The 26,004-nt window shown below is 41.3% G+C and overlaps 1 protein-coding gene across 2 annotated transcripts in view; it reads right to left on the bottom strand.

Annotated features, from left to right (window-relative positions):
* Positions 1 to 24,691, bottom strand: part of LOC115145306 (influenza virus NS1A-binding protein homolog A-like) — a 120,740-nt gene extending 96,049 nt beyond the window's left edge. The window contains exons 1-12 of one of the 2 annotated variants that reach the window (XM_065003188.1): positions 24,298 to 24,691; positions 15,717 to 16,013; positions 15,343 to 15,480; positions 9,831 to 10,000; positions 8,464 to 8,539; positions 8,188 to 8,361; positions 3,571 to 3,696; positions 1,936 to 2,049; positions 1,264 to 1,408; positions 863 to 1,087; positions 618 to 739; positions 248 to 506 (exon numbers count right to left, since the gene is read on the bottom strand). In XM_065003188.1, coding sequence (XP_064859260.1) covers positions 248 to 506; positions 618 to 739; positions 863 to 1,087; positions 1,264 to 1,408; positions 1,936 to 2,049; positions 3,571 to 3,696; positions 8,188 to 8,361; positions 8,464 to 8,539; positions 9,831 to 10,000; positions 15,343 to 15,453 — 1,522 coding nt within the window. In that variant the 5' untranslated portion in view covers positions 15,454 to 15,480; positions 15,717 to 16,013; positions 24,298 to 24,691. The remainder of the gene's footprint in view (positions 1 to 247; positions 507 to 617; positions 740 to 862; positions 1,088 to 1,263; positions 1,409 to 1,935; positions 2,050 to 3,570; positions 3,697 to 8,187; positions 8,362 to 8,463; positions 8,540 to 9,830; positions 10,001 to 15,342; positions 15,481 to 15,716; positions 16,014 to 24,297) is intronic. The other variant, XM_029686778.2, reaches the window with a different exon arrangement.
* Positions 24,692 to 26,004: the final 1,313 nt, after the last annotated feature.

Genomic DNA, 26,004 nt, shown 5'->3' with positions numbered 1-26,004 from the left:
ATGCAATGACTTGAATTATGTTGTGCCCAATGAATGGGAAATCATTTGTCATTTTTGAGTCACTTATTGTAAATAACAATAGAATGTTTCTGAACACTTCTACATTAATATGGAAAACCCCTCAAATAATCGTGACATTCTGTACTGTCGCCTCATATAAAACATTTGATCTCAAATCAAATGCTGCAGTATAAAGCCAAATTCAAATAAATACGTAGGGAGGTGTATGTGTGGTATTGGTACGTACTGATGTTGAGGGGGGCACAGTTGTTCCAGGTCTTGGTCACAGGGTCAAAAGCATCACAGTTCTTCAGTCCTTTCTGCCCACAGGGGTCTGACCCTCCCACCACAAACAGCTTATTGTTCAACGAGCAGACACCTGCGTTGCAGCGATTGGTCCGGAGCTCTGCCACCTGAGCCCACGTGTCAGTGTGGGGATCGTAGGTCTCCCCACAGCTCAGCTCGTCTGAGTGACCGTTGGAGCCACCCATCACATACAGCTGACCCTAAGAGATCAGAGGAGACAAAGAGGCAGGTTTAAGTCAGAAAACTATTGATCGGACAGGCACCTGTCAATCATAGGAAATGTGGGTTCAAAGGACAGGGGTGTGTTGTACCATGAGCACGGCCATCTGGAAGCGAGCCCTGGCAGTCCGCATGGGAGCAGTAAAGGTCCAGAGGTCCTCTTTGGGGTCGTAACACTCCACAGTCCTCAGGCACTCCTCCCGGTTATACCCTCCTGGAGGGAACATACACAGAAGATACAAGGTCGGTAACAGGAAAAGGTTGATTTGGAAAATTTGAGACCTGTCAGTGCCAGTCTCCAGATAGAGAGGCCCATTGATTGGTTAACCCTGCATACCTGCAGCGATGAGCCTGCCGTGCAGGGTGGCAGTGCCCAGGCCAGAGCGGGCGTAGTGCATGGAGGTCAGCGGGTGTTCCTCCAGCTCCTCAGACTGAGCCTCAAAGCTCAGGCTCTTCATCAGACATGGTGTGGCAGAGGGAGAACCCTGGGGAGAGTTGCGGCCATGCAGGAAGATCACACACAACACCCCGTCCAGTACGGCCAGACACAGGTAGGTGTTGTCTGGAAGAGAGATGGAGAAGGAGGGAGGTGATGTATGAGCGGAGGTGATGTTAATAACTAAATAAAAAACTTAAATGTTATTATCTTAAACATTAGGCTATTCATACAAATTATTATGCTATACACCCACTCCTTGACATCGAAGGCTTCAAACATTCTTCGACACATTCACTTACTGGTGGTCTTCTCGGAAGCGATGTACTTCCACTCTCTCCTGCAGGGTTTGGGTGTGTTGGAGGCCAAGCCGGAGGGTGAAGAGCTGCCGGAGGTGGAGGAGCTTGGCTGTCTCTGGGTGTTGCTGTTCTCACGGGGGGGCTTCTTCTGCAAGAGCAGAAAGCAGCTACAGAAGCCCAGACAGAGGCAACAGCCACATCATCCCACCACTGCCTAATATACCAGCTGGCTGCAGAGCGCACACTCCACAATTTGGCCTGAAAATGGACTAAACCTGGGTTTAAACCTGCATAGAAATACATCCAAGCACATTATTTTAGCAGTGCCAGTCCCCCTGAAATGTTTCAAACCAGCCTACAACAAATTTTAAACCATCTGAACAAGCTGAAAGACAGCACAGACAATGGGAAGACTTTTACAAATGCAGAAGCAGCTACATACTGAGACAACACACACAAAAAGGTAGTAATCACGACCCAATCGCCAAAAGACTGATCTGAGAACCAGTCTAATACGCAACATGAGCTAAGCAAGCAGGTCTGTAGTATCACCAGGTTCTACAAACTAATTGTTTGCCTTGTTGCCAGGCTACATAAGGTGGGATAAAAGCCAAGTTGGGCCAAGCGACACTCTGGTAGACCCAGGAAAGGTCCAGGTAGGGGTGGGTTGTGTACCTGAACCAACTGCATGTGGTCCTCCTCCGCACCAACCCCAAACATCCCATGTTCCTCAATGATGAGTGCGCCATCGAGCAGCTTGTGGTCGGCTGAGTAGTACAACGTTTGCACCTGCAAGACACACAGCGACATCACCCATGTGGCAGGCTGTCTCCATGGCAACACAGCAGCATCCCGGGCAACAAGAAAGTGAGGAAGGAAGGAGGACAGTGAGGGAGGAAGGCTGATCTGTTGTCACTGGTAGGAGCCAATGCTTCTTTATCAACATAGACACACAGAACGAACAGAGGTGGTTACAGGACATGTAGGGGTCCACACAAAATCAGCAGTTTCTGCTTCTGTGCTGCCCTCTCTCCATAAGATCTAAAAAAGGAGGAGTCTGGGTTTGGTAAATACGCAACATTTGGAAGCGTCTTCAGTCCGCATGACCTCACAGGCTGCTTGGAAACCAGAAACCACGCTCCTGGCTGGCTGAAGTCGGTCATTATAATTATAATAGGAAAACGTTTTTTTTTTAAAGGCACTGCAGTTTCCTGATGTAAAACCATGAGGTATGCTTTCATACAGCAGGTGAAGGCAAAGCTTCAACATACATTGACGTTTCATACAAGTAGTCATAAAATAAAAAACAACAAAAAAAGTTGTTTTCAATCAAAGTTAGTATGACAAAAATCTGTTGAAATAAGTGATTGGATTATGATGTGGGCATTTAGATTGTGTGTGGAATATGCTTGAGCAGAGAAGCATTTCAAAAGGTGGTTTAAATGGCCGTCATTCTGCTCTTGCCCACGTTAAAGGACAAAGCTCTTAAAATGTACTGTGCAATCACTGATTTGGATAAATATGGTTCATATTAAATGCGGTTCCAAAATAAGGGGTTAGATCAGTGAATTATGAGGGGTGTATCGAGTCTCGGGGGGGGTGGGGTGGTTGGGGTAATCATGGTTATGTGCTAAGCAGATGTACTGTTCAGTGGATATGGGTTTCATTGAGTAATTTTGTATATCCGGATGATCAATCCGGCTGTATATCCGGCTGTAGAGAGAGGGAGGTGCTTCTCTCCTCCCTCTTTTTCTCTCCCTGTTTCTTGCTCTCTGACTCATTACCCTGGTGGCTCAGTCTTGGCTCTTCAGTCGTCTCCTGCTGCTGTTAATAAACCTGGAGGACAGAGAAATTGACGGGGAGGAACAGTCATTAGAACTGGAGCGCTCACTGACACACGCACAATTAATGCGCACACACACTCCTGCTCAGAAAGAGAAGGGCATCGGTGAGACAGAACAGAGTCAAAGACCTGCTCACTCACTTTATTTCAATGCGAATGAGACCAAAAGTCAATACTGTGGGTGGAACCAACTGATCACTAAAACATAAATATCAAAGAGCGAACAGCCACACGGCTGTGTCTCTGCTCACCTCTAGTTTGCAGTATGGCCAGGTACACTGTACTGCATAACTTAACACTTAAAAAAAGAACGAAAAAACAAACAGTCCTAACAGTGTGTGAAATGACATCATGCCACGTTGAGTTGTGAACAGTGCCTTAACTTGGTTAGAGGAAAGCGCAGAAAGGAGGGGAGGGATGCATATGGGGCGGATGAATGCAAGCTAGTCTCCAGCTACGGTACTGACCTCCTCCATCAGTCTATCCAGTTGGTCTCCATTCTCCCACAGTCTGCGCTGGACCCAGTTAAGCACCTTGGAGTAGAGCTTGCCATTGCTGGGCAGGCTCAAGCTGTCTTCCAGCATTACTTCTAACTGTAGAGACAGATAAGAGGAGACCAGTCAGAAGAGGTGCTAGGATCAACCATGGCTAGGGTCAAATCATAAATCACAAGACACTGATTCCTTATTGAACCATCATAGCCTAGCTAGGGTTATGATGCGTTCTACCTTAACCGGAGACAAAGACTCTTCAATCAAAACCTGTAACTGGTGAATTCTGTAGTACAAAAGTAATAATGCAACTAAGTGTATTTGAAGGCCATAAATAACCAGTTGGGTCACATTTTGCGATAAACGTGCAACACAGAATTTCTAACCTAGCCCACAATATCTGCTGTGTAGATCGAGCAGTCATTTGAAAGAGTAAGAACATTTCAGTGGGACAACTCAAAAGGCGAAATCCATTAAAGCCAAAATAATGGAATTCATTGTCCTTGACATTCCACCGTTCTCTGTCGTGGGTGATGTTGGCTTTCGCCGACTGGTCGAGCACCGGTACACAATACCAAGTACGCTATTTTTCCCAGATGTTGCCCTACCGGATTTACACAATAATAGCGTCACGAGATACATGCTATGGAATGCAGTTTGGGTCTTTGCGTGTCAAAGATACAGTAGCACTGTCAAAACATTTCAAAACAGTCTGCAAACAAGCAAACACTGGCCACGAACGATGTGTGTACAATACCGCATTGGTAATAAAGCATCATTTGTTCGACCGCAACTTCTGGGGTAGCTAGCTTTAGCTTGGTACCTTGCTAGCACCAATACAACCAGCCTGAAAACAATGAACAGTAGAAACTGAAATCATTCATTATTCTTAGCAATGATTTAGGAATCCTTGTGAGTAAGTATTAACTAGGTTGGCACTTGATGTTTGCTTACTGAAATTGAACTTCAGTTCATGAAAATGAATAGCTAGTCAGCAACTTAACTCTGTTGCCCAAAGCGAACTTTATAAGCAGCTAGCTAGCTTCATCTGGCTAATGAGGCTTAACCGGACCGGGTTGTGAAGATAGCCACATTAAGGATTAGCCACATTAAGGATTAGCCACATTAAGGATTAGCCACATTAAGGATTAGCCACATTAAGGATTAGCCACAATAGTGGAATTTGCAGTTTGCCATCAAAATAATGTCATTGACAGTGATGCAAATTAATACAAATAGTAGAATCATTCCATACATTTATTTTGAAGGCTAACCACAAAGTCCCTATTGTGGTTAATCCTTATTGTGGCTAGCTTCACATAGATGGGTCCGACCACCATTAATAAAATAAGAACTGTCTTGTAAATTAGGGTTATTTTAGATGACACCTAGCTATATAGTTAGCTAGCTAATTAACTATAGTTACTGAAACAGATGTTATTCTGCTTTTAGGGGAAGAACTACATTGTTTGCACTGTAGGTGCACAAGCCAACTTTACCAGCATCATAGCATACGTATCGATGAATCGTTGTGACATATGAAATATGAGTGAGTGTAATAACTACGCAAAAAATGAATGAAAGCGTTAAATTATTTGACGTGCAGTCATATTCAGGTCCTGATTGGTCAAATCGTGTTATCTTGCATGCATCTTTTTTTGACACGCGAAGACCCAAACGGCATTCTATAGAAATCCTGGTTGAGAATGAAACATCTGAAGAATGAAAAAGCAAGTAAGTGAAATAAATAGGTTTTGATTATGTTTTACTGGTAATTTATTTGACCTTTATTTAACTAAGCAGTTAAGAACAAATTCTTATTTTCAATGTCGGCCTAGGAACAGTGGGTTAACTGCCTTGTTCAGGGGGAGTAAATGGCAACAAAATAACCCTTTGTGTGTGTAACCTTAACTTACTTGCCTAGTTAAATTTAAGAACAATTATTTACAATGACGGCCTGGGCGATGCTGGGCCAATTGTGCGCCGCCCTATGGGACTCCCAATCACAGCCGGATGTGATACAGCCTTGATTTGAACCAGGGACTGTAGTGACGCCTCTTGCACTGAGATACAGTGCCTTTGACCACTACGTCCGTGTGCGTGTTAACTATTTAACTGTACTCGAACGCTTTAACTTCTTGGTGACTGGGGCAGTATTGAGTAGCTTGGATGAATAAGGTGCCCAGAGTAAACTGCCTGCTACTCAGCCATAAAAGCTAGAATAAGGATATAATTAGTATATTTTGATAGAAAACACTGAAGTTTCTAAAACCGTTTGAATGATGTCTGAGTATAACAGAACTCATATGGCAGGAGAACACCTGAGAAAAAAAATCCAACCAGGAAGTGGGAAATCTGAGGTTGGTCGTTTTTCAACTCATTCCCTATTGAAGATATTCCTAACGCTATTCCTAAGGCTTCCACTAGATGTCAACAGTCTTTAGAACGTTGTTTGATGCTTCTGCTGTGAAGTGGGTCCGAATGAGAGGGGATTGGGCCAGGTGTCTGGCAGATTGCTATGAGCTCGTGACAGAATTCTCCGGTTGGAACATTATTGAAGATTTGTTAAAAACATCCTAAAGATTGGTTCTATACTTAGTTTGACAGGTTTCTACGACCTGTAATATAACTTTTGGGACTTTTCGTCTGACCTTGCACGCGTGTTTCGATTTGTTTACCAAACGTTCTTAAGGAAGGTATTTGGACATAAATTATTAACTTTATCGAACATTTATTGTGGAACTGGGCTTCCTGGGAGTGCATTCTGATGAAGATGATCAAAGGTAAGTGAATATTTATAATGCTATTTCTGACTAATGTTGACTACACAACATTGCGGATATCTCTTTGGCTGTTTTGGTCTCTGAGCGCCGTACTCAGATTATTGCATGGTGTGCTTTTTCCGTAAAGTGTTTTTGAAATTTGACACCACGGTTGCATTAACCTCTTGAGTGTAGGGGGCAGTATTTTGATGAAAAATGTACCCAAATGAAACTGCCTATTTCTCAGGCCCAGAATATGCATATAATTATCAGATTAGGATAGAAAACATTAAAGTTCCCAAAACTGTCAAAATATTGTCTGAGTATAAGAGAACTGATATTGCAGGCGAAAACCTGAGGAAAATCCAACCAGGAAGTGCTGTTTTTCCTGAAACCTCTGTTCCATTGCATGCCTTCCCTCCATTTAAAGCGATTTCAACCAGATTCCTTTTCCTATGGCTTCAGTCTTTAGACATTTTTCAGAATAAAAGCCTGAAACTGAGCAAGAAAGATCACATCGAGTCAGTGGATGGCTGGGTGCCAGCAGAGTTTTACATGCACGAGCAGCTTGGAGCAGACATTCTCTCACTCCTATTGAAAAAGCTACGGTCCGGTTGAAATATTATTGATTATTTATTGTAAAAACAACCTGGGGATTGATTATAAAAAAACGTTCGACATGTTTCTACGAACTTTATGGATAGTATTTGGAATTTGTCTACCCCGTCGTGACCGCTCGAGCCTGTGGATTTCTGAACATACCTTCATTTGGTTGGCGCGTTATTTTGGATTTAAAAATAAACTTTATGGAACAAAAGGAACATTTGTGTAACAGAGTGAGTTCAAACATCCGAAGATCAAAGGTAAGCGATTAATTTGCTGCTAGCTCTTTGTAATGTTTTGTCTGCTGAGAGAGATGTCTTAACATAAACGCTTGGATAGCTTTCGCCGAAAAGCTTTTTTGAAATCTGACGCGCCATGTGGATTAACAACAAGCTATGCTGTGTTTTGCTATATTGCACTTGTGATTTTATGAAAATGTAATATTTTTTGTAATTTAATTTGAATTTGGCGCTCTGCAATTCAGCGGATGTTGAGAAAATGATCCCGCTAACGGGATGGGTGCGCCAAGTTATGGAGAAGTTTATCTAAAGTTCCATGTATAATAGTTGTATCTTTTATCAATGTTTATTATGAGTATTTCTGTGAATTGATGTGGCTCTCTGCAAAATCACTGCATTTTTGGAAATACTGAACATAACACGACAATGTAAAATGAGATTGTTGGATATAAATATGCACTTCAGCAAACAAAACATACATGTATTGTGTAACATGAAGTCCTATGACTGTCATCTGATGAAGATCAAAGGTTAGTGATTAATTTTACCTATATTTCTGCTTTTTGTGACTACTCTTTGGCTGGAAAAATGGCTGTGTTTTTCTGTGACTTGGTGGTGACCTAACAATAGTTTGTGGTGCTTTCGCTGTAAAGCCTTTTTGAAATCACACTGTGGCTGGTAAAACGAGAATTATCTTTAAAATGGTGTAATACTTGTATGCTTGAGGAATTTTTATTATGAGATTTGTTGTTTTGAATTTGGCGCCCTGCACTTTCACTGGCTGTTGGGGGGGTGGGACGCTACCGTCCCGATTATCCCAGAGAGGTTAAAGGCCATAACATGTTTTTATATCGGTGTCGTTTAAATATTTTTTTACAAGGAAAATATCGGATATCGGCCAAAAATGTCATAATGACAACCTGAAAAATCGTGTTTAACTGCACTGCCCCATTAAGGTTGCAGTAGAACATTGCTCAGGGAAGGCTTACTTTGAGGCGGGGGAGTTTGAAGAAGTCCTCCTGCTCAGAGACCTCCAGCAGGTGTTCTTGGATGTAGATGTCGATCTTGGAGAGCATGCGGCCGTCTCCCATGCAGCTGGAAAAGTTACGAAAGGAGATGGCACTATGGGATTCCATCTTCGATAGCAGGTAGTTTCCACAGATCTGACCAATCAGAGGAGAGAAGTTTAAACATCTTAACATTGGGACTGCATTTAAAACATACAGTATTGCATATCAGTAGTTGAAAACAGAGTAAGATCCTACCTGCTTTACTCGTTCCATCTTTAGCCTTTTGGCTGCAGTGTAGACATCCTTAACCAACTCCTTGTCTGCCTTCAACCTGCAAGACAGAACCATTAGTTCGTCAGACAGACAAACACAGACAGGAGTTGTACGCATGCCTGACAGGTGATGAGCATAGTCAAAAAGAAAGCCGAGCAGAGAGAGCGGTGAAGGGTCCAGGAAATATTTTTTAAAACCCATGGTCTTTTTAATTGTACTTCTAAATCCCTTATTTATATAACTCTAATATATACATGTTTTCATAATATATTTTCCTGTGCCTCCTAGGGCCACTGCAACGCTCAGTCTGATGGTGTGGGTGTTAGGAAACAAAATTGAATATGAAGCTATTACACAGCTGGAATGGCTAATAGGATGGTCTAGAGCCCACCCCCTTACCCCTTTAAAAAACTAAAAAACAAAGGCACATGGTATTCGACCTGTCAGTTGGAGCTAGAGTTGCACCCTAAAAGTAGCAAACTTTCACACGTCTGTAGGCTACTTTCTTAAAAACAAAAAAGCATACATAATGCATCTAAATTTTCTTTATTGTTGTTGTACTGTTTTCAATAGGGAAACAGAAGATTCAGGACCAGAACAGCCGGTTTGCATGGTGGACCATCTTGGCCTATACCTTGTTTGCCGTCTATTTATTGCAGAATACCACGATTATATACAGGGCCGACTATAGGCTGAGTCGCAGAGGCCAAACACAGTAAGTAATACTTATTATTACTTGCTGTGTTACGCTTCAGAGGCAATGGCCCATGGTATAATCTACAGTATAACCAAAGTCCATTTCATCATTGAGAAAATATCAGTGTCTATAACATTTCAAATGTTAAACACTGGAATTCTGCTGTTAAAGGTAAATAAAGAAACCAGACTGCAATGAAGTTATTCTTCATGCATTCTCCTCAGTTATTTACATCAAATACTAAACAGATTCAGATATTCAGTTCTTTATTGTTAACAGTTCTCAATTGTCAAGTGCGCCATTGTGATATGGACCAGTTTTATTTTATTTACACACATACACCTTGTAAACAAGGTTATAATGAAAGTCAAAATTATGGCATGTAAGTATCTTTTCAAGTTATTGTTTTACAACTAAAAGCTCTGGAAGTTACAACTCATTCTGTCAAAATTATTTATATTCTGATCCTTACCAAAATAAGGACATCCAGGCCAAAAAAAACAACACTTACTTGCCCACCACGTAGTGGTGAAAGTTGAAGGACATCTAACAAAGCCTAGGACTCATTGCACAATGCATGTCTTAGAAGATGTACTCACTGGGCAGCGTAGGCATAGTTTAGGGGTCAGAGGGTAGAGGTCATGGCACTTACTGGGCAGTGTAGGCGTAGTTAAGCAGGATCTCCACAGCCTCTGGGTCAAGGTCATCGAAGGTGACGTGGGACACGCCGTGAGGTTCGATGTCGCTGTTGAAGATCTCAAACAGGTAGGGGCTACAGCAGGCCAGCACGGCACGGTGAGCCATCAACTCATGACCACACACCTACACAGAGGAGATTGGTTTTAGCCCTGACCTCTAATCTGAGAGACCATTCTTCAGAGGTGCTATAATTTATACTGAACAAAAATAAAAACGCAATATGTAAAGCTTTGGTCCCAAGTTTAAGAGCCATAATAAAAGATCCCAGAAATGTTCCACATGCACAACAATCTTATTTTTAAATGATTCAATTTCTGTTCATCACATGTCTGTGGGACTTGTTCAGTTTGTCTCAGTTGTTGATGCTTATGTTCATACAAATATTTACACGTTAAGATTGCTGAAAATAAACGCAGTTGACAGTGTGAGAAGACGTTTCTTGGGTCAAAGACATAAGGGTCAAAGACATAAGGTTTTCAAAGGTTTTCCCTAAAAGGCTTTATGTTCATTGGAGTGTCACCTATGCCATTAGTTTTATTCAAGAATAAAGCCAATTTTTAATAATCACAAGGTTATATATCCATGCTTAGAAGGCAGAAATATAACTACCCAGAAGAAAAAAAACATTTTATTTTGAATAACACATATTTGATGTGTCACAAGTAACAACTCAAAATGTTAGTTTTTTTTACAAAAACATCCTGCCTTACACTGAAAAATATTTTTGAATTTATGGAAAGTTAATTAATTTTAATATAAAATACTGGTGTTACACTATGACAATATTTTGTTACCCTGAATGACATCACTACGGCCCACAAATATTGACAAAATGTGATTCCTTCAGCAATAACAATAATGATCCTATGAAACATTATAGTAGCAGCGACTGTATTTTTCTTTTAGCTATTTCTTTTGCTATACAACAGTGTAAAAAACAGGATAAGATGTTTATAATGTGCAGGCTAGCTGAACTTAGATCACTTCCATACTAGAGAGAAATGACCCATATGCCACACACATGAAGAACATGGGTTTTTACTATGCAACATAGTTTAAGTACAATTTCATTCACAGAGGATTAAATTAATAGTTATGACACTGGCAGAGAATAAGAGTCGCATCCATTGAATGTTATTAGTAGTCTAATTGTAGGCTAACTAGTAAATTTCGATTCAATGCAGGTACACAAGTGCAATGGCAAGATACCTACACAAAATAGCTACATAAAATGCCCATCAAACTACTTCAATCCAAACTTGAACAGTCTCGATTTTTCATAAAGTGCCCCAAATGTGAAGCAGCTATTAATATAATTCATAATCCATTTTTAAACCATAAGTGTGTGTGTGTATTATCATATTAACTAATATAATCCATCAGTTATACTTCAACTGAAATGCAATAAAACATTAACTAGTGTAATAGTTCAACTTACTGTTAAAACTTTTTATGGCTTGGGGAGGTATTTCGACATCTGGATGAGAAGCGTGCCCAAAATAAACTGCCTGTTACTCAGGCCCAGAAGCTAGGAAACGCATATAATTGGTAGATTTGGATAGAAAACACTAATGTTGGTCCTCCCGGGTGGCGCAGTGATTAAGGGCGCTGTACTGCAGCGCTAGCTGTGCCAACAGAGACTCTGTTGGCCTAGCGCCGTCCGGGTTAGGGAGGGCTTGGCCAGTAGGGATGTCCTTGTCTCATCGAGCGCGCTAACCAGGGTTGCCAGGTGCACGGTGTTTCCTCCGACACATTGGTGCGGCTGGCTTCCAGGTTGGATGCGCGCTGTGTTAAAACCTGTTAACCTCTTGCTTCTACTCGGGACGCTTGCGTCCCAACTAGAGCTCTGGAAATGCAAATGCACTACGCTAAATGCTAATAGTATTAGTTAAAACTCAAAAGTTCATTAAAATACACATGCAGGGTATCGAATTAAAGCTACACTCGTTGTGAATCCAGGCAACAAGTCAGATTTTTAAAATGCTTTTCGGCGAAAGCATGAGAAGCTATTATCTGATAGCATGTAACACCCCAAAAGACCCACAGGGGACGTAAACAAAATAATTAGCATTTCGGCGTTACACAAACCGCACAATAAAATAGAAAACATTCATTACCTTTCACCATCTTCTTTGTTGGCACTCCTAGATGTCCCATAAACACTATTTGGGTCTTTATTTCGATTAAATCGGTCCATATAAAGCCTAGATATCGTTATATGTAGACTGTGATAAACTAAAAAAACATTGTTTCAAAACGTAACGTAATTTTTTAATATTCAAAAAGTCGACGATAAACTTTCACAAAACACTTCGAAATACGTTTGTAATGCAACTTTAGGTATTAGTAAACGTTAATAAGCGATAAAATTCATCAGGAGGCGATGTAAAGATCATTAGCTGTCCGTCTGGAAAAATGTCCGGCTAGAAACTCAACGAAAATATCCAGTCCTAGACCAGAGGAGATACGGTGCCCTGCATGTGTTTGACCAAGAAAAAACTCGAAGGGAAATGACAAGACTCTAGACACCGTGTGGAAGCTGTAGGTACTGCAACCTCAGTCAATTAATTGTGGTTCACCTTTATCAATGGGTTCTACCCCCTACCTTTTCGAACATTCTGTTAAAAATCGCGCAACATTTCAGCGTCCTGCTACTCATGCCAGGAATATAGTATATGCATATGATTAGTATGTGTGGATAGAAAACACTCTGACGTTTCTAAAACTGGTTAAATCACGGCTGTGACTATAACAGAGCCTTGCGTTTCATTGAAAAGCGCAAGAAAAACTGATCACTGAAAACTGGAAAAAGTATCAATGCGCCACTTGCATCTATTGTTTATGGGAAACCAAATTACATGGGGCTGAGATTGCAAGTCCTACAGCTTCCACAGGATGTCGCCAGTCTTGTCAATTGCCTGGCCTTTGTTTCTTGGTCAAACGAGTGAGAGAGAGCCCATTCCTTCCGGTCTCCGACAGGATGTTTTGGATGAGAAATTTCTGAACATGATTTCAAGACGTGGAGCTATTGAATACACATCGTCCCGTTATCAATTTGATAGATTATTAACGTTTACTAATACCTAAAGTTGGATTACAAAAGTATTTCGAAGTGTTTTGTGAGAGTTTATCGTCGACTTTTTTCATTTAAAAAAATGACGTTGCGTTTTAAAACGCTGTTTTTTCCTGGATCACACACTATTCATAGATCGATATTTAGGGTATATATGGACCGATTTAATCGAAAAAAAGACCCAATAGTGATGTTTATGGGACATCTAGGAGTGCCAACAAAGAAGATCGTCAAAGGTAATGCCTGCGCCAAAAAGGTTACGTGTTATCCACCCAGCTTTGTTTCCTATTCTATTGCTGACAGTAACAATACCTTGCTAGTGGCTAGTCTTTCATCCCTAGCAACTGAATCTGCGTTATTCTTTTGCCATGCAGCTCTCTCCAACGGCATATAAAGTTAATGTGCCTTGAAATACCTTAAAAGGCCATAATATAGTTTAAAATGATCATATTCAGTATTCATATAACAAGTAAATATGAATTGCATGATTACATGGGATAACAAAGCTACTGTCATTCAGCATAATGGGTGACATGAAACTTTTGCTGTGCCGTAAGACAAAAGCGTGATGTTTCTTGGCCACATAAAAAGCAATGACCTTCACCTATAAAGCTAATACTTAATTTTCTTATTTAATATAGCTTTTTATAAAACAATAACATTAAAAGTATGCTCTGTGTTGTACTGAAGGATGTGCGTTTTTATTACAAAGGTTACTAGAGGGTGAATAGGTGAAATCATATATTACAAATAGATTACGTTAGATATTGCTGTACTGTCAGAACTAGACGCACAAGCATTTCGCTACGATCGCAATAACATATTCTAACCATGTGTATGTGACCAATAAAATGTGATTTTCCGCCTGGCCACTGCCATAAAGGCCTGATTGGTTGAGTGCTGCAGAGATGGTTGTCTTTCTAGAAGGTCCTCCCATCTCCACTGAGGAATTCTAGAGCTCTGTCAGAGTGACCATCAGGTTCTTGGTCAACTTCCTGATGAAGGCCCTTCTCCCCAGATTGCTCAGGTTGGCCGGGCGGCCAGTTCTACAAAGAGTCTTAGTGGATCCAAACTTCTTCCATTTAAGAATGATGGCGGCCACTGTGTTCTTGGGGACCTTCAATGCTGTAGCCATTTTTTGGTACCCTTCATCGGAGCGCTACGGACAATTCCTTCGACCCCATGGCTTGGTTTTTGCTCTGACATGCTGTGTCAACTGTGGGACCTTATATAGAAAAGGTGTGCCTTTCCCACTCATGTCCAATCAAATGAATTTACCACAGGTGGACTCTAAATCAAGTTGTAGAAACATCAAGGATGATCAATGGAAACAGGACGCACCTAAGCTCAATTGAGTCTCATAGCAAAGGGTCTGAATACTTTTGCAAACATTTCTAAAAACCAGTTTTCGCATTGTGTAGATTATTTTCTTCAATGTTTTTATCCATTTTAGAATAAGGCTGTACTGTAACAAAATATGGAAAAGGGACTGAATAGTTTCAGTACCAATCAAAAGTTGACACCTACTCATTTAAGTTTTTTTGGGGGGGGTACTATTTCCTACATTGTAGAATAATAGTCATCAAAACTTAGCCTAAAAGTGTTCAATCAAAATATATTTTAGATTCTTCAAAGTAACCACCCTTTGCCTTGATGACAGCTTTGCACACTCTTGGCATTCTCTGAACCAGCTTCACCTGGGATGCTTTTCCAACAGTCTCGAAGGAGTTCCCACATATACTGAGCACTTGTTGGCTGCTTTTCCTTCACTGCGGTCGAACTCATCCCAAACCATCTCAATTGGGTTGAGGTCAGGTGAATGTGGAGGCCAGGTCATCTGATGCAGCACTAATTTTCCTTGGTCAAATAGCACTTACACAACCTGGAGGTGTGTTTTGGGTCGTCCTGTTGAAAAACAAATGATAGTCCCACTAAGCAGATGGGTTGGCGTATCGCTGCAGAATGCAGAGGTAGCCATGCTGGTTAAGTGTGCCTTGAATTCTAAATAATATCACTGACAGTGTCACCAAAAAAGCAGAACCACAACTCCTCCCCCATGCTTCACTGTGGGAACCACACATGCAGATATCATCCATTCACCTACTTTGCATCTCAAAGACAGTGGTTGGAACCAAAAATCTCAAATTTGGACACATCAGAACATGCGTTTTTTGTTATTTTTAGTCCCATCCTTCAGCTCCATTCAACCCCTCCCAGCCATCTCTGAATACCATCCAGTTGATTTCTATTTGCCATATATTTTTCAACAGTGCTCTTTCACAAAAGTTCTGAACCTTTCTATTCTCATAGTTCAAGACTCAGTAATGGTATCATTTCCCAAAAGATGGACGGGGGGGTCGAGAGCGGAAAAAAAAGAGAAAAAAACACGTACCTGCAGTCTCACGTCACAGAACTGTCCACTCTTTCTCAGGGCATTCATCTTGGCTACAGTGGAATCCAAGAGACTCTCATCTTCAAAGAGCAGATAACCATTGGGAATCATCTCACTGTTTAATGTTGGGGGCTGAGCCTGACCAGCGAGGGATGGAGGGGAAACATGAAAAAGACAAAAAAAGTATCTAAATTTCTATCCCCATATGACTACACGTCAACCATCAGTCCCACACAGAGTAGAGTGGCATGATTCTGGCATCGTTCATAAAAGCTTGTTTGATTAATTCATGATCACAATGACTTGGATTAGGCACATGTGCATTGTGCGTGTGTAATCCGCCCCTTGCATTAATAATAATAATAAAAACATACCTAATACAGGATTATGTAACTCCAGGGACTGCTACTGGTGTCCGTAGAGTCAGGGACCGATGGAAGAGAAGGCAGGCAAAGTAGACAGAGACCACAAGGGAACCCAAGTCTTATTAACCAGTGGAGGAGGAAGGGGGCTGTCAGAAGTAATGCCAGTTGACCAAAGGGATGTGAGCCGGGGGTAGGGGGGCAGCCGCACCGGTGCAAACTATCAGGCTTGAAGCGACTGTAATCAAGTCCTCAGGATCCCGTTGGCTATAGAGTCAAACTTTTTCTGTGTTGGTCGTGCATTATAACCTGGAGGAGAGAGGAGAAAGTTTGTCACAACTAAATTACACCAAACTGCAGTGAGATCAATAGATAGGATAGAAGCACATGCTCAGAACAAGGTCTGAATTTAACCCATGTGTTTAAACTAAGCTACTTCATGGCATCTCCAGCAGGCAAGCAGAGTGACTGCTGCAGTCAAGTAGCACACCGACAGTCCAGTCACTAAAATAGTCTCTCAGTAGCATTAACCCCCACCCTCCCATTTTCCACTCCTTCAGTGTCCCTCTCTAAAGTCTTAAGAACAGGCCCTCTGATCCCTGCCCCCTCCACACCGGCTACCCAGCCCAGACACTACCGCTGAATCCGGCTCAAACTCGTGGATGTGCTTTGCCGAGGACTAGGACTATCCAACATGGAACTACCCTTGCTATTTTACTAGTGTACTTACAATGTTATAGCCAACCTAACTGCTGTCACTGGTGCTGACAGCTACAGTGCCGTGAAAAAGTATTTGCCCCATTTCTGATTCTCTATTTGTGCATATTTGTCACTGAATACCAGATCATCGACCAAAACCTAATATTAGATAAAGGGAACCAGAGTGAATGAATACAAATTAGATACTTATTTAATAAAACGTGGGTGTGGGAAATTGTTCATTTCAGCTCCTAACATAACAGGTCTGGATGTTTGACTAGGCCATTTCAAAACTTTCCATCTGTTCCTTCTGGTGTAGACTTGCTTGTGTGTTTTGGATCATTGTCTTGCTGCATGACCCAGCTGTGCTTCAGTTTACAGACTTGATGACCTGACATTCTCCTGTAAACACAGACAGGGATCTAAATACATTTTTCATTGGTAGCACTGGTAGTCTCAACTAGGCGCACCACATAAAATTTAGGAGCACCAGAAAATATATTTTTATTTTATTTGGTTGAGATACAGACTACATTAATTCAAGCTACTTTTGAAGCACATATGAAACTTCAGCACTTCAGTTTATTATAAGAGCTAAGATGTTGAACGAATAACAGTCATTGAAATTACCAAGTCATTTGTGGAACATTAGGCTTCTACATTGTGTAAAAGCACTATTTTCCTATTGAGACACATTATTCAAAATTGTACACAGACAAACCGACAGACAAACTGCTCTTTGTGTGCTGCTGGAAATAATGACGACCATGTCTTCCTCCAGTCCAAGACGGTTCAGACAGAAGAAACAATACACACGCTCACATTCTTAAAACCGCCACGAAGGCTGTGTGTGAAAGAGACTTTTGTCAAACTTTTTCTGTTTCGGGCATCTTGTGCTCAGCTGGGTTGGAAACTGTAGGAGTGTGAATGTGTAGTTTGTATGTAGGGGTGGGGGTCAGCAACAGGCCAAAAAATATCCCCCTAGAGTATTTTAGATTTTAGTTATTGGTCCAAAAATACTAACATCGCCAGGAATACTGCCCCCCAAACATTTTAGCATTTAGGAAATCTGATCCCAAGAATTCCAACAAATAGAAGAAAATACCTGATCTTGTCTCATAGTCAAGGAATTAAGTGATATTGCAAGTACCTCTTTTTGGGCTTGGTAGCGGTGAATCCACCCGATAAATCGGGCCGCGGCATTCCAACAAGAAAGACCCGATCTTGTCTCATTATAGTCAAGAAATTAAGTGATATTGCATTTGAAAGTAACTTTTCTTGGGCTTGGTAGTGGTGAAATCTAGTTGCCTGCCCCTGGTGTAGGGCAAAGTAGCATTTTAGTTTAGCAAACAACACTTTAGGCATTGCTTTTCCAACATTTGATCAAATACCAACTAATTAAATTAGGTGCCATTTGCCAAATTAAACTGTTAACCTTGGCGTATCATGATAGCACAATTGCAGCCAAGCCACCACCCGGTAGTTCTTTGAAAGCTCTTTAGTTAATATCCCTGGCGGACTTCAAAACCACCCAACTTTCATCTGAAGAAAAATGTGTGTCTGGGATCTCAATACTAATATTACCCACAAGACAGACCGCTAACTTTCTTCCTAACACACAAACATATTCCTACGTTGTCTTGGTTGAGTGCTTAGTCATTGTCCTGTTGGAAGGTGAACCGTTGCCCCAGTCTGAGGTCTTGAGCAGGTTTTCATCAAGGATCTCTGTACTTTGCTCCGTTCAGCTTACCATCAACTCTGATTAGTCTCCCAATAGTCACGTTGAGCAAGTTGGAATCAGTGTTTTTCTGGATCAACCACTCCAAATAAATGGACATTTTCGATATATAATCGACGGAATTAATCAAACAAAAGGACAGTTTGTAAACCAATGTAAACGGCCTATTTCTCAGGCCCATATGCATATAATTGACAGATTAGGATAGAAAACACTAAAGTTTCCAAAACTGTCAAAATATTGTCTGTGAGGTATAACAGAACTGATATATATATATATTTTTAAATGAGCGAGAAAGATAAACTCATGCGAACACCGGACGCAACAGAGCTTGGGCAGCTATCGTCTCTCCCTCTCCTACTGAAAAAGACAGTGCCAGTTGATATATTATCGATTATATATTTTTTAAAAACAACCTGAGGATTGATTATAAAAAACGTTTGACATGTTTGTGGACATTACGGATACTATTTGGAATTTGTCTGAGTTGTCGTGACCGCTCGAGCCTGTGGATTTCTGAACATATCTCCGTTTGTTTGGCGCGTTATTTTGGATATAAAAATTATCTTTATGGAACAAAGGGAACATTTTGTGTAACTGGGAGTCTCGCGAGTGAAAACATCCGAAGATCAAAGGTAAGCGATTCATTTTATTGCTTTTCTGATTTGTGTCCAAGCTACTTTAATGCTAGGTGTTCATAATGTTTTGTCTAGTGATCGATAAACTTACAAACGCTTGGTTGCTTTCGCTGTAAAGCAAAATCTGACAAGACATGTGAATTAACAAAATGCTAAGCTGTGTTTCTATATTGCACTTGTGATTTCATGAATATAAATATTTTGTGTAATATTATTTGAATGTGACGCTCTGAAATTCTGCGGTTGTTGATGACAATTATCCCGCTAACGGGATCGGTAGCGTCAAGAAGATAATGAAAGTTTGATTTTTATAGTCATTTATTTGAATTTGGCGCTCTGCAGTTTCCCTGACATATCCCAAAGAGGTTTTAAGCGTTCAGGCCAAAGAGTTCAATCTTTGGTCTAACAAATTTACCACAGGTGGACTGCAATCAAGGAAACAGGATGCACCTGAGGACACAAACATGCAAAGCAGATTTCTCCACCAAGTCTTTTAAACAGACGCATCACAACAGAAAACAACTTGAATAAGTATTATGAAGTGTGTTAAGGGATCAATGACACTCCAGCCAGAAGCATCCAAGTGCAGTTCTGTTCAGCAGCCAGACCCCACAGAGGCATAAGACGAAAGAACACACAGATCAGATTCCTCTCTGCCTGCCTTCTGTCGTAATAAAATGAATGATTCCCTTACTATTGTTGATCACATGCCTTACACAAGTCTTACACAACAGCATGGTGACTGGAGAGAGGGGGAGTAAGGACAAACTGTACAGGCAAGGAGGGGAGAGAAAGGGGAAGTACAAGGGGAACTACGAAAAATGTATTGCATTGCTGTGAAACAGAACGTCACATGACTAACGCTACACTACTGAAATCTGGAACGTGTTTTTGAATCTGGGTGTGTCTCCAGCCTACTCCGTGTGTGTGTGTGTCGGATGTGCTATAGCTTGCATGGCAGAATGAAGTGACAGAGTTGGCCAGGCGGGTTATAAAATTGAATGTGTGCCTAACTGCGTATGTGTGTGTCCTTGCATAAGTATGTAAGCAAGAGTTGAATCAAGGATGTTTGTAGGCCAGTGTGTGTGTTTTAGAGCAGCAGCCATAGCCCCTGTATGTACCGTACATATATGGGTCAGTTGGCCCACTTTACTAGCGGTTATACAACATAACATTTGGCAGAAGATCCTTCTGAATGCTCCACTGGCTCTCTGCTCCTTTAGGTCCCCCCCCACTCTTCTCTCCTACATATCCCTCTCCTACATATCTCTCTTTCCCAATCAGAGACACTTCCTGATTCTGATAAGCATTTTGACTGATGCTATCAGGGCTGCTCTACAAAGGCCAATGAAAAGGTGAATGAGGAGAGGCACATTTAAAGTCTTCATAAATTTAAACACATTTAAAGTCTTCACAGTGAGGTAGAGACCAGTTAGTCTGTCTATATTTCAGTAATCGATTTAGGGCTATTTCCGACAAAAAAGAAATGTTGGTCGAACAGGGTCGGTTTGCGCGTGTTTTCCCCCACATATTTTCCCACAAGTTTGAATAAAATAAAACTATATGTAGACTAGAGCTTGTCTGATGGTTTCAGCACTGCGATTAAAAAATAAAGACAAATTACTGAAGAGGGAGTCAGATTGATATAGCCTAACCAGAAAAATAAATGTCCAGATGGTTCTCCTCCCGCTGGTCTTCACATTGTGCCTTTAAGTTCCTTAGGTTGCCAGTAGTAGGCTACACCAGCAGTCGGCAACCTTATCCATTTGGAGTGCCAAGTTATAATACCATTTCTACTGATCTGCGTGCCTGTTACTTAAAAAAAGAAAAGCACATTCATTTAATTCATAATAAAGTCATAGATTTTTTAACATTTTTAATCTAACTCAATGTCATGTGCTTAATCTAAACGCTATCTAAAAGTAACGTCTAGTGCCATTGCCGATACATAAAAGTTGCCGACGTAATGCCAACACATAAAAACACTGCAGTCAACAGGTATAACATATCCTGATAAAAATAAATATCCTATAAAATCCCATTGACTATGCATGGCCTGTTTGAAACATTGCATCAACAAATAACTTGGTCTGGCCTAAATCTTATGCTAGCAAACTTGCAACAATGTATAAAATATTCTGGGCCCTCAAGTTTCCTGCTCCAGACAGACGGCTGTAGGCTATTTGCCAAGGGATAAGAAGTAGTCAGGTAAGTATGCTCCCTAAGTCTCTCTCTCTCGGAGGACCTGAGCCCTAGGACCATGCCGCAGGACTACCTGGCCGAATGACTCCTTGCTGTCCCCAGTCCACCTGGTCATGCTGCTGCTCCAGTTCCAACTGTTCTGCCTGTGGCACCACTGACCTGTTCACCGGACGTTCTCACTCGCTAACTCACTATCTCTGAATGATTGGCTATGAAAAGTCAACTGACATTTACCCCTGAGGTGCTGACGGTTGTACCCTCTACAACCACTGATTATTATTATTTGACCCTGCTGGTCATCTATGAACGTTTGAACAGCTTGGCCATGTACTGTTATAATATCCACCCGGCACAGCCAGAAGACTGGCGACCCCTCAGTGCCTGGTTCCTCTCTAGGTTTCTTCCTAGGTTCATGCCCTCCTAGGGAGTTTTTCCTAGCCACCGTGCTTCTACATCTGCATTGCTTGCTGTTTGGGGGTTTTAGGCTGGATTTCTGTATAGCACTGTGACATTGGCTGATGTAAAAAGGGCTTTATAAATACATTTGATTGATTGAGGTAGGCCTATTTTATGACGTTTCCACCAGATCAGAGCATGACATTTTTTTCCCTTTCATGCTGAGTGGTTATCGAAAGGGAGAGAGCAGGAAAGATTTTTCAAATAGGCTAAATTAAGAAACCATTGTCATTCTCAATGGATGTAAAAGGCTTAGTTTACTTGCGGTTTGATGCAAAGAAAAAATTACTTTGAGAAGAGCCACAGTGATGAGTGAAGACTAGTTATGCACTAATACGACATTTCTGGCCGATATTTAACATTTTTGCATCCTTTTAAGCATTCTAGTACAGTTTAATAGTTTACACAAACATGGACACAGCGGTCTACGGCACTGCTTGCTTCTCAGTGCAAGAGATGTCACTACAGTCCCTGGTTCAAATCCAGGCTGTATCACATCCGGCCGTGGTTGGGAGACGCATAGAGCGGCACACAATTGGCCCAGCGTCATCCAGATTTTGCCAAGAAGAGGCCTAGGCCTAAAAACCTAACCTATGCCAGGGACAGGACAACTAGCTACTGCCACATCGTACAACATAAATGTCACTCACTCAGATGACAAGACTAATGTCACTGCTACCACAGAAAATCTCAATGGTTGGAAATACTAAGATTGAGCTGGTGGGTTTGATGATCCTTTGTTGTGTATCTCTACAGATTTGAAGAAAAATGGCAATGGTTCAGTATTCGCCAGAATGCTAGGCTAACTAACGTTATAACAGCCCATTGGATGCAACACCTAGCATTGGGGTGAGTAGCTACCGGAAGTAGTGTTGAAACCAACGGGTTGCTTCACCATTAGCATTTTTAAAAAGTGTCACATACACCAGATAGGTGCATTGAAATGTGCTGTTTTACAGGGTCGGACATTGTAGTATGGTGCCTCGAGTAAATTTGGTGCCTTGCTAAAGGACAGAGATTTTTCACCTTGTTGGCTCTGGTATTCGAACCAGGAACCTTTTGGATACTGGCAGAATACTAATCGCTATGCTACATGCCACCCCCCAGCATGCTGACAAAAACAGAAGTTTAATTAAAAACTGAAATACTACTAATCTCCTCAATTCACCTTTCATCATTTCGGGATGATTAGGAATGCAATGATATATTCCATCCCTGGATTGAGTTACATTTGTCAAAGGTTCAGACCAGTAAACTGTACCTTTCATTTAATAGTGATAATGTAGAAAGCCATGATAAATTGTAGCCACCTATCAATCTCAAAAGCAAAAAGATAAATTGTAGACCTACCCGTGTTGCCATGCTGCCGACCCAGTTGGTGGGCAGTGTCAACGAGTGTAACCACTGCCCCTCGCAGATGATGGGTCCAACACCCAATCTGAAGCAGTTCTATTGGCTGGCTCAACTTGTCTGTCGCTGAGACTGGTGTCTGGGCGTGCACATAGCGTACAGTGGAGCATGCTTGCACGAGACATCAGACCACAGCGCTGTGACTGGTTTGTCAGTCTACCCCAGTCCCATAACACAAGCATGTAGGTCAGCGGAGCCAAAGCCTCAATAGATGGCATGACTACACACTACCAACTATGCACACACAAAAAACAAAACACGAAGGACATGGCAATTACAGTGTATTACGAAAGAGGCCGCACCAGGAAAACATCACAAAAGGCTATTTTTGTTTGGTCGCCTGCCTGCTATACTTGCCAGGGCCTGGTTTCCCTATAGCGATGGAACTTAGCGTTTTAACGATGCATCTTTCCCACAACAGCCGAAAAAGTCATACGTTTCACAGAGAGAAAGTTCGCTAAGTGCATCATTTGGGAGTTTGAGCCGAAAATGATAGGATCGAAAGAAAAGCAGCGCTTCTCTCGGATCAGTTTGCCCCATTAAAATCTTACCATAACATTAGAATTATTTCACAATACTGATGACGGATCAGCTCCTAGAGAGATATCACATATGGATGCAAATAATGAGGGGGTCTAAAATGAATGCTTACCCTATAACAATGCACTAAATAATGCACTAGATTTGCGAAACATTGTGGACATTGTTACATATCAAAATATAGTGGGGCAAAATTTACAGCGAGTTGCTTAACTCAATTAAATGAATATGAAATGTACTTCAAAATTATTTAATTATATAGGCCTATGTAACCTATTCATATTTTAATGCAGTCATTTCTGTTTTCATTTGAAGCATATTGATATCCTTTGCTTATTTGTAGCGGTTGCAAATACATTGGCAACTTTGTATGTGTCAGATTCCTTGTGTGTGTGAAGTTATCAGCAGTCAGCTCTTGATTCCACGTTTAGCGGAGATCTGCATATAAAAGGTTTAAAGGGGGAATCTAACGGCGCACTTAGCCGTTCCTCATATGGTCTGGGGCAGTGGGTAAATTTCAAGCGTTTTCAATTGCAACTTTAACAGTGGTTTCGGGAAAGAACTCAGACATGTAATGATGCTCCTACATCTGTCACTGCAGCCAACGACAAATTGTAGATATTCATTCTGCGCTTGGCCACTCACTACAATGCGGGAATATGCTATTTAACAAACTTCAATGTAAAACATGTAGGCTACAGTGCAGTAAAACCCGTCTACATTTAGAAAAACTACCCGACAGAGGTCAGCATATAAAAATGTTTTTAAAAAACAGCCAAGCAAGCAACCTCGTGTTAAATGTAACGTTACACATTTCCCGGTGGGCTAGGACTGGCCTACGACAGAACGTTACAGTACAACATCTACCAACAATGACAATACGCAAAATTCGAAAGAAATAAAACCTTACCTGGGGCTTTTGACAGCTGGAGGTGGTAGACATATTTAATGTAAATTCAGAGTTGTGTGGATACGGTTCAGTTTTTGGACAGGTCCCGCTCTTTTCTCTCTCCAATGCGACTGAAGTGCAGACAAGTCCGAACAAGGCGCGACAACAGGGGCGGCTCGAGCACGTTCGCAAGGGCGAAGTGCCAACAAAGGAGGTGGAAAACTGACGATAGTTCACTCAGACCGTTTACCATTTGGGGAAAAAAATAAAAGGTTAGTTCTGGTCTGCCTAACTGGGTGTGTCTCCCATAAAACCCAGTGAAATAGCAGATAGGTCTGGTCAACTTAGTTAATTGAATCAGAACTGCGAGTAGGGTGTCACTCTCCCCCACATGTACCACACGTAGCAATACCCAAGATGGAGCAAGGAGCCAGATATTCCACCGGATGTCTAATTGTGAAGCATCCGGTTGGCGTTTCCACACTACCAAATATGATGATGAGAGGAAGCCCAGCGGCCGGCAGTGGGATGTATTTCTTTAACTTTTTTATTTCACCTTTATTTAACTAGGCAAGTCAGTTAAGAACAAATTCTTATTTACAATGGAGGCCCACACCGGTCAAACCCTGATGACGCTGGTTCAATTGTGCGCCGCCCTATGCTCTTTTATTTAATGATGAAACATTTGATATCAATACAGTTTTCTGTTCGCCCCAAAAATATGTTACAAACAGTGTGAACTAGTTTGTAAGATCTCAGTAGTTTGTGCTTGGCTCTGCCTCCCTCGTTGCTTGTTCTGCCCACCATGACTACTTTGTTCCGATTGGAAATGACAGGCGGTGGTCTATCTTGGATTAGTTATTAAAGTCTTTGGTTAATATAGCCTAGCCTGCCTAAAGACAATTACAACTGCAAGATGGCGCAATCAGTTGGGTAAGAGATCGGTTGCGTTCCAGACACAGGAGGTTGGTGGCACCTTCATTTGGGGAGGAAATACTTATGGTAATGGCTGGAGCAGAATGTGTGGTATGACATCAAATACATCAAACAAAAGGTTTCCATTTAGAAAATTGAAAACGACTTTCTGCATTTTAAAGGCCCAATGCAACTGAAATAAAATAAAATAAATCTCTATCAAATCATTTCTGGGTAGCAACGATGTACCTTACTATAGTAGTTGTGGTCAAAAATAAAATAATCTTGTTTGTTAAGCAAAAAAAATATTTTTCAAGTAAGAATGTCTCTAGGACTGTATGTATGATCTGAGTGGGAAGGGTACCAAAGTGGTACATTAACCACAGTGTGGGAAAATCCACCAGAGCAGAAGGGCCTAATGAGAGGGAAATGTAGCCTAACCCTAAAACAAGCTTTTATTGGCAGAGAGGTTTTGAACTGATCTATTATGCATCATACCGACTGTATTTCTGTATTTATATGTCTTCAAAATTTGATTGCTGACATGCAAAACATTTTAGGACTTTATCAACAATGCAATAATGAAACACATACCAAATATATCGTTTTTGGATTGAATTTTCTTTAATGCTGAGTGTCAAGCAGAGTGGCATCATATCCAATTCTCAACTAGGCATTGAATCTCGGGGTGTACTTTTTAACCACACGGTCAAGGCAGTTATTTAAAAATGTATAGGCCATTATAATTTCTGCATACTTTTGTATCCCCTTTTTCATGGTATCCAATTGTTAGTAGTTACTGTCTTGTCTCAA

This window comes from Oncorhynchus nerka, linkage group LG17, assembly GCF_034236695.1.
Source record: "Oncorhynchus nerka isolate Pitt River linkage group LG17, Oner_Uvic_2.0, whole genome shotgun sequence".
NCBI lineage: Eukaryota > Metazoa > Chordata > Actinopteri > Salmoniformes > Salmonidae > Oncorhynchus > Oncorhynchus nerka.
Note: the sequence above shows the minus strand (reverse complement) of the source record. Positions and strands in the feature narration are given on the sequence as shown.